Consider the following 15,664-nt stretch of genomic DNA (forward strand, 5'->3'; position numbering starts at 1 on the left):
GGGGTTGGGGGGTGAGGGGTTGGGGGGTGAGGGGAGAGGGTCAGGGTATGGGAGGACACCCGGTGTGGGGGGACCTGGGCCGAGCCCGTGGCGACGGCGGTGGCAGTTGTGTTTCTCGCAGGCTCCAGCGTCATGTTCTACCTGGCGGCCGCCGTGTCCGACTTCTACATCCCCGCCTCGGAGATGCCCGAGCACAAGATCCAGTCCTCGGAGGGGCCCCTGCAGGTGAGGCGCCCCGCGGGTTCGGCCCCCCCGCGCCCCGCCGCACCCCAAGTCTGTGCCGTTTCACTCGGAACGGCAGGGCGCGTTTCCACGGAAGCCAGTGCCAAGCTGCGGCAGGGTTGTGCTGGTCCGGTCCCTCCCTCGTGCCAGGCTTTTCGTGTGTCCTTAGGGTTCATTTTTGCCTGGGCCCAGACCCCGTCTTGGCTCTCCAGCTGCCTCTGTGAGCTAGGTTGACCTAAGTCGTTATGGAAAACCATTCCTAGGGATAGGGAGAGTAACCAGGTACCGAAAGCAGGCGGCGCGGCAGCTTGGTTGCAGAGATGAGGTTGCAGTTGGGTTCACTGCAGTCTGCTGATCTATTTTTGAGACATTAGTATTCTGGGGTGATCTTCCTCTACTTGTGCGTGTGTTCCCAGAGTCGATTTTAGCGCTTAAATAACACGAAGCATGTTTATGCAGTTACTGTAGGCCTGCTTCATCTGTTAAGAACACCCCAATTATTGTTAATATCGGACTGATACTTGGATTTAGGCTTGCAGTGCATGCCAGTGACATTTTAACCTTTTTTTTAATGGGATTTGACAAAATACTATCTTGGGAAAACTTTCCAGCATAAAAATCATTTGGAGCAGTTCCACTATGAAGCGAGGCTGGAATTTCCCYATTCCCTTAGTTTTTGTCCTCATCTCGCATTAAAAGGCATTCTGATGTTTTTACTGAACCTTTTTTTCCTACTGTCTTCTCCCGATGTAGATCACAATGGAGATGGTGCCAAAAATGCTGTCTCCTCTAGTCAAAGAATGGGCTCCGGAGGCATTTGTTATTTCCTTTAAACTGGAAACGGATCCCTCGATACTAATTGAAAAATCACGGAAGGCTTTGGAGAAATATCGTCACCAGGTGGTGGTAGCAAATGTCCTGGAGTCGCGGAGAACCTCTGTTATTATTGTAACCAAAGACTCTGAAACGCCGTTATCTCTTTCTGATGAAGAAATAGCTCAAGGCATGGAAATAGAGGAAAAGATAGTGAGCTATCTTCAGGATCAACACACAGCATTTATAGAGAAGAAATTCTGAGGACCGGCTCATCCCGGCTCTGAATGAAACAAATGAAATTTTACTAGGGAGGGAGTGGAACTGGAGCAATTCTCTATCACAGGTAAATAGAATAATACTCAGTGGAACGCTATGGGAAAGGCTGCCGTCCAAAACTGTATAACTTTTCCATAGCTTCATAATGGTTATTGTGGCTTGCTTTCAAAAAGAAAAATACACTGAAATGAAAACATTCCAAAGGATGATATTTSTTCTAGTTTGTAAAGAAGGAAATAATATATTGCTTTATTTCTGTCCCCTAGACGAGAGGACAGGGCAGTGGAGAAATGGTATATATGTATGTATATAAAAGATTTTTCCTGAATCTGCCTTTTGGAAAGTTACTTTTTGAAATCCTGGACAGAAGGGAAGGAGTTTTGCAGAAAAAAAGATGTTCTGTTTTAGACTGGAGTGGACCTACAGAGCTGGCAGTCAACTGATATTGAAAGCGAATGGGGAAACGAGTGAGCGTGGCGAAAGATGAAAGAGAATGAAGTGGTAACAGCAAGCAACTTTGGAGAGCATCTTTGCTCCAAGAAGGATCTTTTGGACCCAATTTCAGCAGCTCTGCTCAGAAGCACAGTTCAGTGCAGAAATGCTAACAGTTACCACTACTGTGATTCTTTTTTTTTTGAGCTTCCTCCTCCTGAATATCCATTGGGAATCGGTAACTGTTGTAGGTGGTGCTGGGAAGAAGCTGGCCAGCCTATCGTGAGCATTCAAGGAGCTGAGGACTGAGGGGGGAGTAGAGGAATAGTTATGAGCAAAAGGGCAGCAAAATAGGTACTATAACAGTGTCCTTAAAGCAGTCGTTACACAAAAGGTCTCCTTTGCCAGCTGGGGCATGGAGGCAAGGAGACTGCACCGGGCGCAAGTGGGAAATGGCTTGGGAAACGAGTTCTTGGAGACGGAGCAGCCAGTGAGGCGGTGAAGGCTGATGAGGTAGCAGGGATCAACCTTGGGAAGAGAACTACATCTTGGCCGTCTGGATAGAGTTAAAATTGGAGCCATGTGGACCTAAAATCAAGAGCTTTCTTGGTTCTCTCTAAATCCTGCTTTCATATAATTACTTATTGTGAGCATGATGAACATGTGCTTAGAAGTTGGCTGTGTGTGCCATGACAAAAGGATTAAAAAAACATATTTATTGCAGATCTACTGCTGTGCAACATTTGTCTGTTTACATTCTTCCCTTGAATTCACTGGAAGTCTGAACAAAATGGTAATGCTCAATAAATGCAGCTTTTGCACTGAAATCTCTCCAGAGGYGAGATTGCGCTCCCTGCAAGACCGTCAAACATTCAAGGAGGCAACATGCTATTGTAATGACAGCGATCACCTGAAAATTAGGTGTATTCATAAAATGAGGAAAACAAACCGAGAAGAACAAGAGGCTGCGAAGAACATGAGAGCGGGCTCAGCAGGTCGGGAAGGAGGGTTGAAGGAGCAAAGGACCCTGAGCAGTTCTGGTGCGGGTAGCATTAGAGCACTTTTCTGGGATGCGTTCTGCAATAGGTACGCTTATACCATTTCCGAGCGGTCACTGCAGATCCAAGGCCATCTATACCGTGTTTTCTGCRCGTGCCAGGCTCTGTTCAGTCGAAGGTCCTTCCTTGGGCACTGCGGTGCTCCTCTTYGTGGAGACTCGGTCCTTATCTTTTTGTGCATTTGTGAGTCAGCTCTGCAGGACAAAGTCTGCTTTGTGCCTTGGGGTTTCCCCGCTTTGGGTTCACGYGCTTGCTGTTTGCTTTGCCTTGGGGAAGTCATTCGTCTTAATRGGTGCGCTCTGGGTTTAGAAGAAGAATCGGAAAAATCCTCGGACCTTTTTGCAAGGGAAAAGCTTTGTTTTTGGAGCTAGCCGAAGTGTTTGGATAGGTCCATCGCAGAATGGAGGAATCTAAGCGGACTTTAGCTGCTGGCATGTAACGTACAGCGGGAGGAAGCTGCATATGAGCAGAGCTGAAGAGCGGCAAGTCCTAAATGCAAATTTCTCTTTACGCCGAAGCCTGAAGCGACGGGGTGGCGGGGGAGAGAAGCGGGAGGCAGCAGCAGGTTGCCGGCGCTGGGGTTAACGCTGCGTTAAATCACTTCRCCTTCGTCATGCACCCGGCCAGCGCTGCCGCCAGCTCCCGGTGCAGCGGCTGCCGGTGCTGCGGGGGGAACCCGGCTGCTCCCGGCACAGGGGTGCTGGGGGGCGTGGCTTTCCCGAAGGGGGCGTGGCGGCGGGCCCGGGGGGCGTGACGTTCCCGGACGGGGGGGCGTGGCGCCACAGCCAATCGCCGGGGACGCTGGGCGCCGGCCGTTGCCATGACGCCGGGGCGGGGGGCGGGGCGCGGCCGGGGCCCGCGCCCCATGGAGGCGGCGGCCGCCGCGCCGGTGGGTGCCGGGGAGGTGGGTTCGATCCGGTTCGATCCGGTCCGGACCGGTCGCGGCGGGCGGGTGCGGGGGGGCCGCGCTGCCCCCCACCCGCCCGGCTCACGGCGCGTCTCCGTGTTCCCCTCAGGAGGCGGCGGCGGCGGAGGACGTGCGGCGCTGGCTGGAGGCGGAGGGCGCCGACCCCGCCGCCCCGGCGGAGCAGCAGCTGGGCCTGGCGTGGCGGCTGCTGCGGCGCAGCGAGGCCCAGCTCCGCGTCGCCGCCCGCCGCCTCGGCGACCTCGAGCGGCGCCGCGCCGAGGAGATGCGCGATGTAAGGGCGGCGGGGCCGCCGCGGCCCTTCGTCCCCATCCGTCCCCCKGGGCCCGTCCCCCCTGCGCCCCTGCCCCGGCCGGGCCCAGGCCRCCGCTCTGCCCCCGGCCCTTGGTGGCGGTTCGCGCCCCGGGCCTTGAGGCGGGCTGTCCCTGCGGTCCCGGTCCTAATTCACACGTGTTTTCCCAAACTTCTGCCGAGTGACTTTGTGGCCTGGCGCTTCCCCTCTGCGCTCCTTGGTATAAGTCGTTAAAGAGCAGCTTAGGGGCCTTTTGGGTATTCCCTGCCGTGCCAAGATGGGTGGAAGTATGCCGAGGCACGTCGCTTTGGTCTGTTTTGTTGCCTCCCGTTGAGCCTTTTTAGGTGCCATCTGATGAGTCTCATTTTTGGAAAAAAAAAAAACCCCAACCATGAATGGTGCTTTTGTAGCTGTAAGACTTGATCCCTCCCAAAATATACTCCGATATGAAAAAGGCACAAAGAAGTAGTGTTCTATAAATGCCTGAGTTTGTCCTGTAAATATTGAGGAGAGGGGGATTGTGAGTTGTTTGCACCAACAACTTGCTGGCAAAGCAGCTGTAAATACACTCGAGTGTATGTTTTCTTTATTTCTAGGTGGAAAGCTAYGTTGGTCACGTCCGTAACTTGACAGAGGAACGAGATGCTATCACTACTGAATATGAAAAAGAAAAYGAACAGCTCAGACTTGAGCTGACACAGCTGCAGCTGCAACAGGGTAATGCTTTCCCTCTTCTCTAAAACACAATCCAAGCAGATGTGTTGACAAGTAGCGTACAGTGTTTTTTGGGTTTTTTTTGCAAGAAGCTACAGAGTTTACTTTTATACTTCYGAACACAGGTTCTTAATCTCTTTTGCTCTTCAGGGACTAACAACACCAAAGCAAAGCTTATTGCAAACAGTTCTTCCACCTTCTCCGGGATAAACTTAGACCTGGAGGCTAGCAAGGAGCTGACATGTCGTTGTGGACTGATGGGTACTCCAGAGCAGTATTTCTCAATGAATTCTCTTAGACAATAGCAGCGTGTTGGTTTGGAGGTAGGCAGGAGTATTTATGGAATATTAAAAGGGATCTGGAATTGGCTTAGATATTCTTGTCTGCTTTACTGCCTTTATTCAGTGAACTGGACAGTTTCTCCCGTGGTATGGCTGCAGAGTCAAATGAAGCRTCTTCCAGGGGCCTGCTGTTTGAAGAACAGAATTGACTGTGCTGTTTGTCATTTGCCATTGGCTTTGGTTTAGACAACATCTGTGTTTTTTAGAAAGCAGCTTTGAAAGCCATTGATAGTCTGTGACAGTGATACAAAACTTAGAATTGTACACCGTATGCTTATTTTAGTATAGTTGTTTTGCCTAAAACAAATGATTTAATTTGTATTTCACTTTCTACAAATAACTTGCTTACCTCTAAAATCYTGGATTCACCTCCAGTGAGGCAACTTTATTTTGCCGTTTTTTAGTGCTTGTTTTTCTTTGTTCTTCCAACTGTTCCGCTGTGCTTTGAGTACTGCTCGTAGCACACTGTTGCTGTTGACTCTCCTTTTCGTGTTGTGTGTTATCCYGGGCCTGCAGTAAAACCGGAGATGATAAGCACACCTTGGACAGCTTCTTTGTTAAGTGCCATTTTAGTGCAGAAAAAGTGGGACTGTTGGGGAACTGATTGCATTTTTGAGTCTCCGTCCAGTTCTGGTCAGCCTGCAGGTTTCAGGCAGCAGGTCTGATGGAGTGACTTCTTTTAAAAGATGGGTGTCTTTAAGCACTGTCTGAAAATCTGGTTCTTCTGTGTCATCTCTGGGCAGTCGAAACCATTATTCAATGTTGAAAACACTGATACACAAGTGTTTACAATGAGTAACAACCCCTCGCTAGCATTGCTGCGGTAGAGAATTTTATTCCTGCGTTTTTGGGTCTTCTCTCATTTTCCCCACGAGGTGGCAGACGAATGACAAAAATGTAATGAAATTGGGTTTGTATTTATTTCCCTATAGTGGCTCTGCTCCCTTCAGTATTTTAAGGTTTTTGATGGCTGTTGAGCAATGATCAACGCTCAAATCGGAACGGAGATCCATGTCCTTTATATAGGTGGGTTCCTTAGTGCAAGCCAGTTGCTACTGGCCTGTCATCCCTCAGGGATTTCTGGGGCTCCACAGTGCTTTGGTGCTACATGAAGTTACAGGGCAGCTTCTGGAGGAATTTGTTTGGGGATATCGCCGTCAGACTTTTAAGACTTGTTACTACCTTACCTGTGGCGGTGGCTGCAGTCCTGTGATACGTCCTGATGGCTTAGCAGTGTGGGCAGTGCTATGCCTACGTGCGTAAAGCCTCATAAAGGGCAAGACTGTGCAGTTATTGCCAACAGTTGTCATTTGAACTGGTCCTCTGAAAGGCGGCTTTGGTACGGATGCCCGTACGGTGYGTGTTGTGCCCTGCCTTCCCCTGGTCTGGCCTCTGCGTTGAGGGATGCCGGCCCCGATGTGTTTTGGGATGTTTGTAGATAACTTCCTTGAGGGGTTGACCTTGTGCTTTGGAAGTCAGCTGCTGTGCTCTGTGAGTACGTCACTGTTGGCATGCAGTCAGCGTTGGTTGTGCAGGGCAACAGCCTGAGTCCTGGCTGGGCTATCCTGCCTGTACATGCCATCGTTTCCCCGAAGAACCAGGCAGTGGGGCTGGCAGAAGGACTAGAATTCCCTTCTTCCAGTAATGAAGATTTGTCTTCTTCCTGGCACATGCACAGCTTCCTTGAGGGAGACATAAGACTGCTGCTGGGTAGTTCCTGAGGGCCTGAAARCATGCTTTCTTGTCCGGTGTTTGGAGCAGCTTCGTATTGGAGAGATCTGAGATCTCTCTGAAGCAAAGTTGTCCTGGATCCTGGAGCCACAGCAATTTCTATTGGCTTCTTGGATGTTTGTGTCCATGTGTCAGCATCGGCCTTTCCCTCTGAAGGCACTGACTGACCCTGAAGTGGAAACTCAAGTTCTCCTTCCTTATGTGGTTGCTCCAGAGTGCCTGGATGTCCATGGCCCTGGACAGGCTATGACCCAGCTCCTCRTAGTTTGTGGGGGTCGTTTCATGGTCTCTGAACATTGGTTCTTTTGTCTGCCATGTTTTTCTCCTGTTTCCCTTTTTTCCCTCCCCACCTGTCCTTCTCCCTCCACAGAAAACCACTGGCCATCTCTGGCACAGAGCTGCTGTGTGTGCTGATGGATGTGCTTGCACRCAGTCCCTCTGGCACCCAGAAGTAAAACTTCCTAGCCTATTCCGTAAAGCACTTGGTGACTTTAATTGCTGTCCTTTCTCATAGGCTTCTGTGAGGCTTTTGCCTTGCACTGCCCCACGTCTCTGATGTACCACTGTTGCCTGTTGCATGACAGCAGGGTTAGTGCTGCATCTGCTCATCCATTCCCTGGGCCTCTGCTTTTCATCAGAGTTTGTGCAAACCGACGCAGAGATCCTTCCCGAGTCCCGGGGGGTGCAGGGCAGGCTGAACGTCATGAACTAGAAGCTGTTTGTCCTCTGGGTCTTATCCTGCCTCTTGGTTTTGTAGGGCGGCTGGTTCACTTTAGCAGGGACAAGGTGATGCTACAGATCAGGTTTAAAAAAGTGGGGCTGGAGAAGGGGTCTTGTGAAAAGGAAGGTGCCAGTCTGCCAGGATTGCTGAGGAAAAAATGTGGGTAAGGCAAGCCCAAAGGATCCTGTCCAGGAGTTTTGGGAGGCTTGAAATGATAGAGTTTAGATGGGAAAGGGCAGCTGACGATGGAGGCTGGTTCAGGCCGGCGGTACAGTGAAAGGGCAGGCCTGACCTGTGAGTGTTGGGGTGCAGGTGGACAGGATTTATCTTGATCTTGCGTGTAGAGAAGGGTAGTGACAGCTGGGAATCGCAGCTTTGGAGAGCTACAGGTTGGGAAGCGAATGTATTCTGAAAAAAGCTGCGAAGACTAGGGTAAATGCAAGAAGATCGCTTGGGCCAGCGCTCAGTGCTGAGTGCGCTCACTATTCCAAAACCAGTCAAATGGATCAGAAGCTCTGCTTCGTCCTAGGATTGTTATGAGCAATTTGATCTGCTGTTTTTGATAATAAAAAGCAAATTTAAACCTATACTACTTGTGTGGAAGAGGCCCAGAGAGTTACTGCAGCTGAARGATGGTAACCTACTCTGCTGCAGTAAACCGATTGTCTACAATCACATGAATGTGTGCTGGGCTTTTAGCTTATAATAAAGGTGAATTTAAAGGATTCATGCTCTGGTGTAGCTTGTGCTATCTGCAGAGACCGGCCGCTACTGCTTTTACGTTGAGCTATTGATCGTAGCTGTACCTCATTTGGTACCTCTGCCCGCAGTGACATTTTTCCTTTCCTCGAGGCAGTTCGTAATCCATTTCCAATGGTTCTCATCCAATACGCCTCGATGTTTTTGGAGGGCAGATCGATAACTTGTGCGCTGCATTACCAGAAGCTTTTATAAAACCAAATGTAGCAGCAGTAAAATACAATGCTGTTAGGGGCTTGCCTCAATTTGTTAAAAAAACAACCTTAGCCCAAGCTAACAGCTGTACTGCTGCTGTACGAGGCAATGCAACTTCCCATCGTGGGTATGATGGTACCTGTGAACTCCTTATTTCTGTACGTAAGGGAGGGAACCTTCCTGGCATGATGCCTTTGCAAATATGAGATTTACTTCCGAAGATGTGGTGGTGCTAATGGGAATGTGTCAGTGCASGGTATAACGTTGCTCATATAGGGTTGTTGCTTTTCTCAAATAGGTCACGTTGGATATGATAGGGAAGGTGTTTCTGAGATGCTCATTAAAAATTAGTGTGTTTTTTTACAAGCAGGTAGTCTGTGCTGTGTACTGCAGACTCCCCTTATCCCTCAAAACCTTTCTCTCTCTTTAGCCTGGAGAAATTGTCTAGATCCTGTTAACTCTAAAYGCTGTTTCTCAGTCTGTTTGGTAGGTTGGGTGTAAGGAAAGTACTTGCCAGCAAAGATGCAAGTGCTTTATCAGTTTAGGAGCAGTTGTATGAATTCAGACCATTTGTCCCTTGAATCTGTTGTCTTGTTTCTGGGCATAAGCAGAGCAGCTTCCAGAGGAAGGTGCAAGAACTCTATATTATATAGGATTAGGCAGAACCGTAGGAAGAAGCTACAAGGCAGGTTAGAGGCGAGGTGTTTTTCTCAGTTTAGTATAACTGTGGGCTCTCCTTAGTGCATAAGGAGCATGTGGCTAGCTATTCTTAAACTGCAAAATGAAACATTTTGCTCTGCTTCACACAGAAATGCTGTGAGTCAGCCATGTTTGACCTCTTCATTGAAAGAGCTGCAATTTATAATCAAAGGTGAAGGCAAACAGGAAACCGCAGGGTGTTTTCCATCCATAGGGCTGGACAGAGCTGGCTGCAGAATGCAGAGTGGAAACATGCAATTGATTTGAGCCGTAGGCTTAGGATGCAATTGCACTGGGTCCCCTGTTAAATCCAGGGTATGGAAGTGTGGAGCAAACTTGTCCAGAGCTGCATACGTATCCTCTGAAAGAGTATGAGGACTATTTGCTCTGCCTAACTTCAKATACTTAACTTCAGCTCCCTAAGCRGTCAAAGAGTATGACTATCCCTCATTCCTCCATACAAAACCCACAACTGCCCTTGATTCCTATTTTATTGCAATTGAAAATCTTTATGATCTAGTCTGGCTAGGAATTGGGAGCAGAGTTTGTTGTTTTCCTTTTTAGTCTGAATTAAATTACTGGAGCAAAAGTAGTAAATCATGAGAYTGATTGGAAATGAGCAGTCTTGACACAGGGAGATTTTTGAAAGCCCTTTCTTTGCTTAACAAGCTATTAGATCCAGTGCAGGAGTTACTGCCATGATCATGAGGGAGACAGAGTGGTCTTCATGTTCTCCCAGCAATTAAATTCCCAACCATGCAAACAAAGGGCTTTTTTAAATAACAGATTTGTTATAAGTGATCCTAAGCGCTGTGCAAAATAGAATTCAAACCAAACAGGAGACATCAGGAATTGTTTTTCTCCTTGGTTCTGAGAAACACCATACCTGGAGGAGTATAAACACGGTTGTATACTCCTTTTAACAGGGGTGGCAGAGCCAACTGTGGTCATAAACACAACAGTGCCTAGCCATAAGCAAATACCAACTTCTCTTGCAAATGCCATCATGGTTTATTTGCCTTGGAAGCCGTTGAGTCTTTAAGTTTTGCTCACTACMGTCTTCCTAGCCATAATTGTGGGATACGTGTTGAAGAGAAGAGTTGGCAGTTTAAGTCGATAGGATTTCTGGCTTCTTTAATTCTATAGGAGACCTTCGAACAACTGGTCTGCATTACCAGAAGCAGTCCCGAGTCTGGGATTTTAGCCTTTTTTGGAGGAATGGGTCAGAAACACTCTTAAGCGAGTGATTTCTAAGGTCATATTTTAAGTACTCAGAGTCCCTTTGTGCCCATGGGAGTGCTGTTTCTCTGACTCCACTTCAGGCCCTTCCTGGTTTCTCCCTGTGCATCCCTACCACATCATGTGAGGTACAGCACCCTGATCTGTGCCACTGACTGCAAGCAGTGCATGAGGCATGCTGTATGTCATTGCTGTGCACAGAAAAGAAAGATATTCCGACAGCACCTCCTCACCACAATAGTGGTGTTCTGCTTATATGAATGATGCAGTATTTTGTGTCTCTTTCCAAAGAAAATGATGTTTGTGTGGTTGCCTGTCCACCTGTTTGGTTTCTCTCAATACCTTTTTAATCTGTTGTTTAATTTGCAAGAAGCTGTGTTAAGGGGTGCGAGGGTTGAAGATAAGTGGGTTGGTGAGACTTAGCTATTAGGTAGAGGAAAATGGTGGTTATAATTCCGCCACTCGAAGAAAGGCTGGAGGACTCGGACTAGATGCAGCATGTGTTATCGCTTGCCTAGCGGGCAGGCTAGGAAGGCAGGCAAGGAGGTGGATGTGAGGGGAGACATCRGGGAATAGGGCTGACATAATGGGTGAGAACAGGAGATAGAAGTAAGCAAGAGGAACGGAAGCAGGAGAAGAGATTAAACATTTTATGAGCTGTTTGTGGCCTCCAAGACAAACTGGGGCTGTTGTAGTGGGGAGTGTTAAGAGGACCAGGGATGCAGATCTGCAAGCCATCAAGCTTTGTTTGTTCATTTGCTCATAGGAGACTTTGTCTTGCAGGAGCCCAGCTGAAGGAGGTCGAGGAGATGCTGGAACAGGAAGGCTTGTCTGAAATAGCTCACAGTAATGCCAGTGAACAGATTGCTTATTTACTGGTAGAGAGAACCACGCTGCTGGAGAAACTGGAGATTGCAGATCAGAAGCTGAATTCGCACAGCTACATAGACAGGCTGTGTGCAGCACAGCTTCAGGTACCCTCTCTTTTTGCTGCTGAGGCCAACTATGAAGGTGTACCAGGGAGAAGGATGTATTTGAGAACTTTTTAATTAAAAATATTTCTCCTATCTATGAGAATGTTGTAGATTCCTAATGCTAAATCAATTTCTGTATTAGTTTATACTCTCGTGTATTTACACTTGCTTTGCTCCTGCATCTTGCAGAGGAATAATTAATGGGATTGTTTTTAACAGAGAGAATGTTGAAGAGTTTGTAATATAATCTAGTTCTGAAGGTCTTCACTGGATAATACTCACTTTCTTCTAATCCAGCTGTTCCTGACAATCCAGTATTTAATACTGGATGAGTGAGTTTCCTTGAAAATCATAAACTTAAGAAAAATCCTCCCTAGTCTTTAAGCTGAGGTTAAAACTCTTTGCTTGTCTAGCTGCTGAACTAGAGAATTGAAGTTTTGAGCAATCCTCTGATTAGAAACTGAGTTCAGTGAATACATCTTACAGCATGACTTTATTAGTTGGCAGGTTACAGAAGACCATCCATGTCCTGAGACTTTTTGCTGTCCGAAGTTGAGATGAAGAAAACTAGCAAATGGTAGAGGGGCAGTAGTTGCTGCACATCAGAGAGGCAATTTGTGACCGATCTCCTCAATTAGGGCGACCTCCCTCCCAGCAAAGACGCTGACTTCCAGCTCCTGCTGAATATAGCCGTCTCTGGGAACTAGAGCCTGGGAGCTGCTGCCTCTTGTAGGTGTTTCTCCCGCAGTGCTGTGCTTGCTGGCCCTGTTGCAGATCACTCAGCCTGCCCTTGCGCTGCAGTTGCCTCATCCCTAACTTAGTTCTGACAGCAATGGCTATCGGATTGTGTAGGAGCATAAATCCTGCAAAAAGYCACCAGCTAGACTTCACAGGAAAGCCTTCCTGGGAATAGAGTGGTCTGGCAGGGTTTGRTGACATCCAAGTCAAAGTTGGCTGGAAGCACATGGCTGGGACACAAGCAGGTGGAAGGGTTGTATTACAGACCTTTTCATTTCTGTCTTGTCTTTCCTCATTACCTTGAACCTTCTATAGTTGAAAAAGTTAAGTTTCTGTTCTTTCACTCTTGACAAAACTGGTTGGAGGTGAAAAGCTTCTTGGCCTTCTCTGGACAAGCTCATTAAAAGAGGGACACTCAGCAGCCATCTCAAAGCTCAGGCTGATTTCGGCCACGTTGCACCATCTGACCAGAAGCCAAAGGCAGAGTTTCAGAGARCAGCGTAAGAGGAGGGCAAATATTTAGTGACAGTTCAGTGGAATTACTCCCTTGCTTGTGTTGGTGTGCAGCGCCCGAACCAGAGGTGTTATCTTTGTATCTAGTAGTCCCTGATGAATTGTTTTTTCTTCTGTGAATTTATTTGGTTGCTTTTTGAACCCATGCAGTTTTCTTACATCCTCAACATCTTTTAGCAGGGAGTATCACTGTTGAGCTACTGCCACCTGAAGTTCCTTTGTTTCAACCTGCCATCTCTTGGCTTCATTTGAAGCTATTCAGTTCTTGTATTAAGAGACAGTGAACAATTGCCTTTTGTCTGCCTTCTCTGTGCCATTCCAGATTTTACTGACCTCAAGAGCATCCATTTCAGACTGGAGAGTCCCAGTCTGCCTACCTGGTGTAGGATTTGGTGTCATTCATGATTCATCCAGAGTACAGTGACATCTTCAGACATAAGTATCTTCCTCAGAATCAAGGAATCTGTTTACTGTGGGTGAGAGAAACTTCACTGATGCACTGTCTCCAGCTCCTGGCTCRAAAGTGTCCCTCTGCAAAGCCTGAATAGTCTGCCCCTGAATGCCTGGCACTTGATACAAATGTTTGCTGCAAACAGACCTGTTTTTCCCATGAAGAGTTGTAATAGAAACCCCACTGTATTTAAAAAGAGGAAGCAGAGCTGTAACCTTCAAATGAAATGCCTAGTTAACTGTGTTGGCTATTGATCATTTACCAGGTACGATCGAATTTGCTCTTCAGTGCCTTTGAAGAGTCGGTGCTGAATAAGGGAARTAGGGCTAGATCGAATGAAGAAATCAGATGCCTGCAAGTCCAATGTTGAATCCAAACCTGCCTAGACGGAGCTCTGCCTTCTGAAGATGCAGCTGATGGGGACTTTTATCTACCAGCCTGGTGGTTAAAGCACTTGCCCAGGAAGGTGTAAGTGCAGATTTCTCATTAATCACTTTATAGGAATTCAACTTACGTTTTTCTCTCCCTGAGGGAGTGCCTGTCCACCCTTGGGTTGCTACTGAGCAGCGAAGGCAGAAGGTTTCTGGAGCCAGGAGAGCGAGCAGGCAAGGAGCATGACTGCAAGTAAGGGTTAGGGCATGGGGTGGGAATCCTGACTTCTCCTTCTGCTCTTATTTCTTCTCCTTTGTGCAAAGAGCTGCCTTATATCTAAGTCATGTAAATGATCCAGACAGCAGTACCAGAACAGCCACACCGTGGCTGAAATCCCTCTCTACCAGGCTAGAGAGCTCTTTTTGGCTTGCTTTTATAGTCTTGTGAATCCCTCTGGCTGCAGAGGGGATAGAGTGGAGTCTTCTGCTTCGTGGGTAAACGCTTTAACTGCTCAGCCACCAGTTCCTATCCAATAAATCWAGCTAAGGTTATGGGAGATGAGTGGGGTATAGTCCAACCTTGTAAGGCACAGGCAAAGCCTTCTAAGTAGCAATAGTATCTTTTCATGGACTATCTGTGTGTAAAGAACAACGTGAAGTTTTCTTGAATTCTTCCTAGTACATAGTGTCAGAGTCCCTCTGTAGGTGAAGACAGGCCTGTTAAACACCTGACTTTTATCACCTTTTCATGCATCTGTTTAGAAGAATGAGACTTACTAAAAGAAAATGTATTCTCACATGATCAAAAGAATTATAAGCTTAATGTTCCTAATTTCTAATCAAGCATAAATTCTCTGCAGTTCTTATACTTGACACCTTTCTTCCTGCATTTTTAGAACTTGCTGCAAGACAGATGTTGGAGATCGATTTTTCAGGAAGACAGTTTCTTTAAAGCAGACTGTCTTTCTCCCAGTGATGTTATTTATGTCCATGTTTGTAATATATGGACGGTGATGATTAAGCACTCCATTCTTTTGGTTAGTACACTTGTTTTACAGAGTCATTAGCGTCACAGCACTGGTAAAGGTTAAAAGGTTAATTGCTCTTGTTACTCTGTTAAGTGGATCGTGTAATCTTTTTTTATATTCAAATGAATTATTATATGGTTGCTTCATTTTTATACCTAGGGTCTGAATACTTTCCTGTCTGTTACAGAAATGAATGTAGCTTTTAGCTAGACTGCTCAAGCATAATTGATTTTTGATGTATCCTCACTAATGCAAAAAGCCAGGATACAAACATGCATTTTAGTGTAGTTGCCTCTGATATTTACATGAAAAAATGCTTTTTGAAGCCTGGAAGAGAAGCCCGGCATGTACAAGCACATTTCACCTCTCTACAAAATGCTGCAAAATCTTAATGACCCGCAGTCTCCTGAGTGTTAGCAAATCCTCAGTCCTGGTTCACGTGCACGGGGGCACTAGGAAGCTGTTACCTTGGTAAGTGCCTCAAAAGGAGCGGAATATGGGGAGGTAACCCAGCATTACTCTGCTAGAGCAAKTCAAGCATACGCTCAGCACCAGTGCGTTCCTTTGTGCAGAGCTGAGCCCATAGGCTCTAAAAGGAAGACACTAAGGAGATCACAGGTTTAAAAAAAGCAGTGAACCCCCGGAGTTCCCAGTACTAACAGCGTAACAGGCAGCTGAGGGATTTTCACGGGRATTTGGGATCTCTCTGGCTGAAACTCACTCTTTAAATATAAGGCATGGTGACAACCTCTTGCTAATCAAGATGTGTTAAAACTGAAAATGCTACACATAGGTGTCCAGCAATACATGGCAGCATGCTTTTTGTGGTGTTGATTTATTAAAATCTCTTTCCATGCAAGGATGGGTTTGATCACATTCATCAGACGTTAGAAGATGAACTCCAAGAACAGTGTGAATCCATGCAGTGTAATAAAGAGACAATGAATAAGGTAATACATTTATACATTTTCTTGTCGATAATGTGGCACATAGCTGTGATTTTAAACCGTGAGTCTATTTTTGAGCATGCTGTGAGGTTTTCTTGTTTGTTTTTAGCTGATGGATTGCAAGTCAGCTCTGAACTGCAGGCTGTGCAACCAAGTCAGCTTGGTGCTATGCACGAGTTAATCACTTCTGCTGAGAGCCAGGGTTAACATCTTACTAACTTT

The 15,664-nt window shown here is 47.0% G+C and overlaps 2 protein-coding genes across 6 annotated transcripts in view; both read left to right on the forward strand.

The window, feature by feature from the left end:
* Positions 1-43: 43 nt before the first annotated feature.
* On the forward strand, positions 44-2,577 carry PPCS (phosphopantothenoylcysteine synthetase). Of its 3 annotated transcripts, none has more exons than XR_003254859.1 (3): positions 44-225; positions 976-1,381; positions 2,471-2,577. XR_003254859.1 is itself a non-coding variant. In XM_026074015.1 (2 exons), the coding sequence occupies exons 1-2, from the start codon at positions 133-135 to the stop codon at positions 1,297-1,299; spliced, it is 417 nt and encodes a 138-aa protein (XP_025929800.1). In that variant the 5' UTR covers positions 44-132; the 3' UTR covers positions 1,300-1,642. The 3 variants fall into 3 exon arrangements, 1 of the variants encoding a protein (XP_025929800.1); XR_003254860.1 differs by lacking the exon at positions 2,471-2,577 and adding an exon at positions 1,581-2,464; XM_026074015.1 differs by lacking the exon at positions 2,471-2,577 and having other exon boundaries at positions 976-1,642.
* Positions 2,578-4,620: 2,043 nt separating this feature from the next.
* The window catches only part of CCDC30 (coiled-coil domain containing 30), a 36,558-nt gene continuing 25,514 nt past the window's right edge, over positions 4,621-15,664 (forward strand). For all 3 annotated transcript variants that reach the window (XM_026074041.1, XM_026074042.1, XM_026074043.1), the window contains exons 1-3: positions 4,621-4,738; positions 11,204-11,394; positions 15,356-15,445. In XM_026074041.1, the coding sequence (XP_025929826.1) occupies positions 11,230-11,394; positions 15,356-15,445 (255 nt within the window). In that variant the 5' untranslated portion in view covers positions 4,621-4,738; positions 11,204-11,229. The remainder of the gene's footprint in view (positions 4,739-11,203; positions 11,395-15,355; positions 15,446-15,664) is intronic.

The sequence above is a fragment of the Apteryx rowi genome, unplaced genomic scaffold (assembly GCF_003343035.1).
Source record: "Apteryx rowi isolate R43461 unplaced genomic scaffold, aptRow1 scaffold_38, whole genome shotgun sequence".
Lineage (NCBI taxonomy): Eukaryota > Metazoa > Chordata > Aves > Apterygiformes > Apterygidae > Apteryx > Apteryx rowi.

Coding starts and splice junctions, on each gene's coding strand:
- PPCS (XM_026074015.1), top strand. CDS start 133: ATGTTCTACCTGGCGGCCGCCGTGTCCGACTTCTACATCCCCGCCTCG. Junction 226..975: donor CCTCGGAGGGGCCCCTGCAG/GTGAGGCGCCCC, acceptor CTCCCGATGTAG/ATCACAATGGAGATGGTGCC.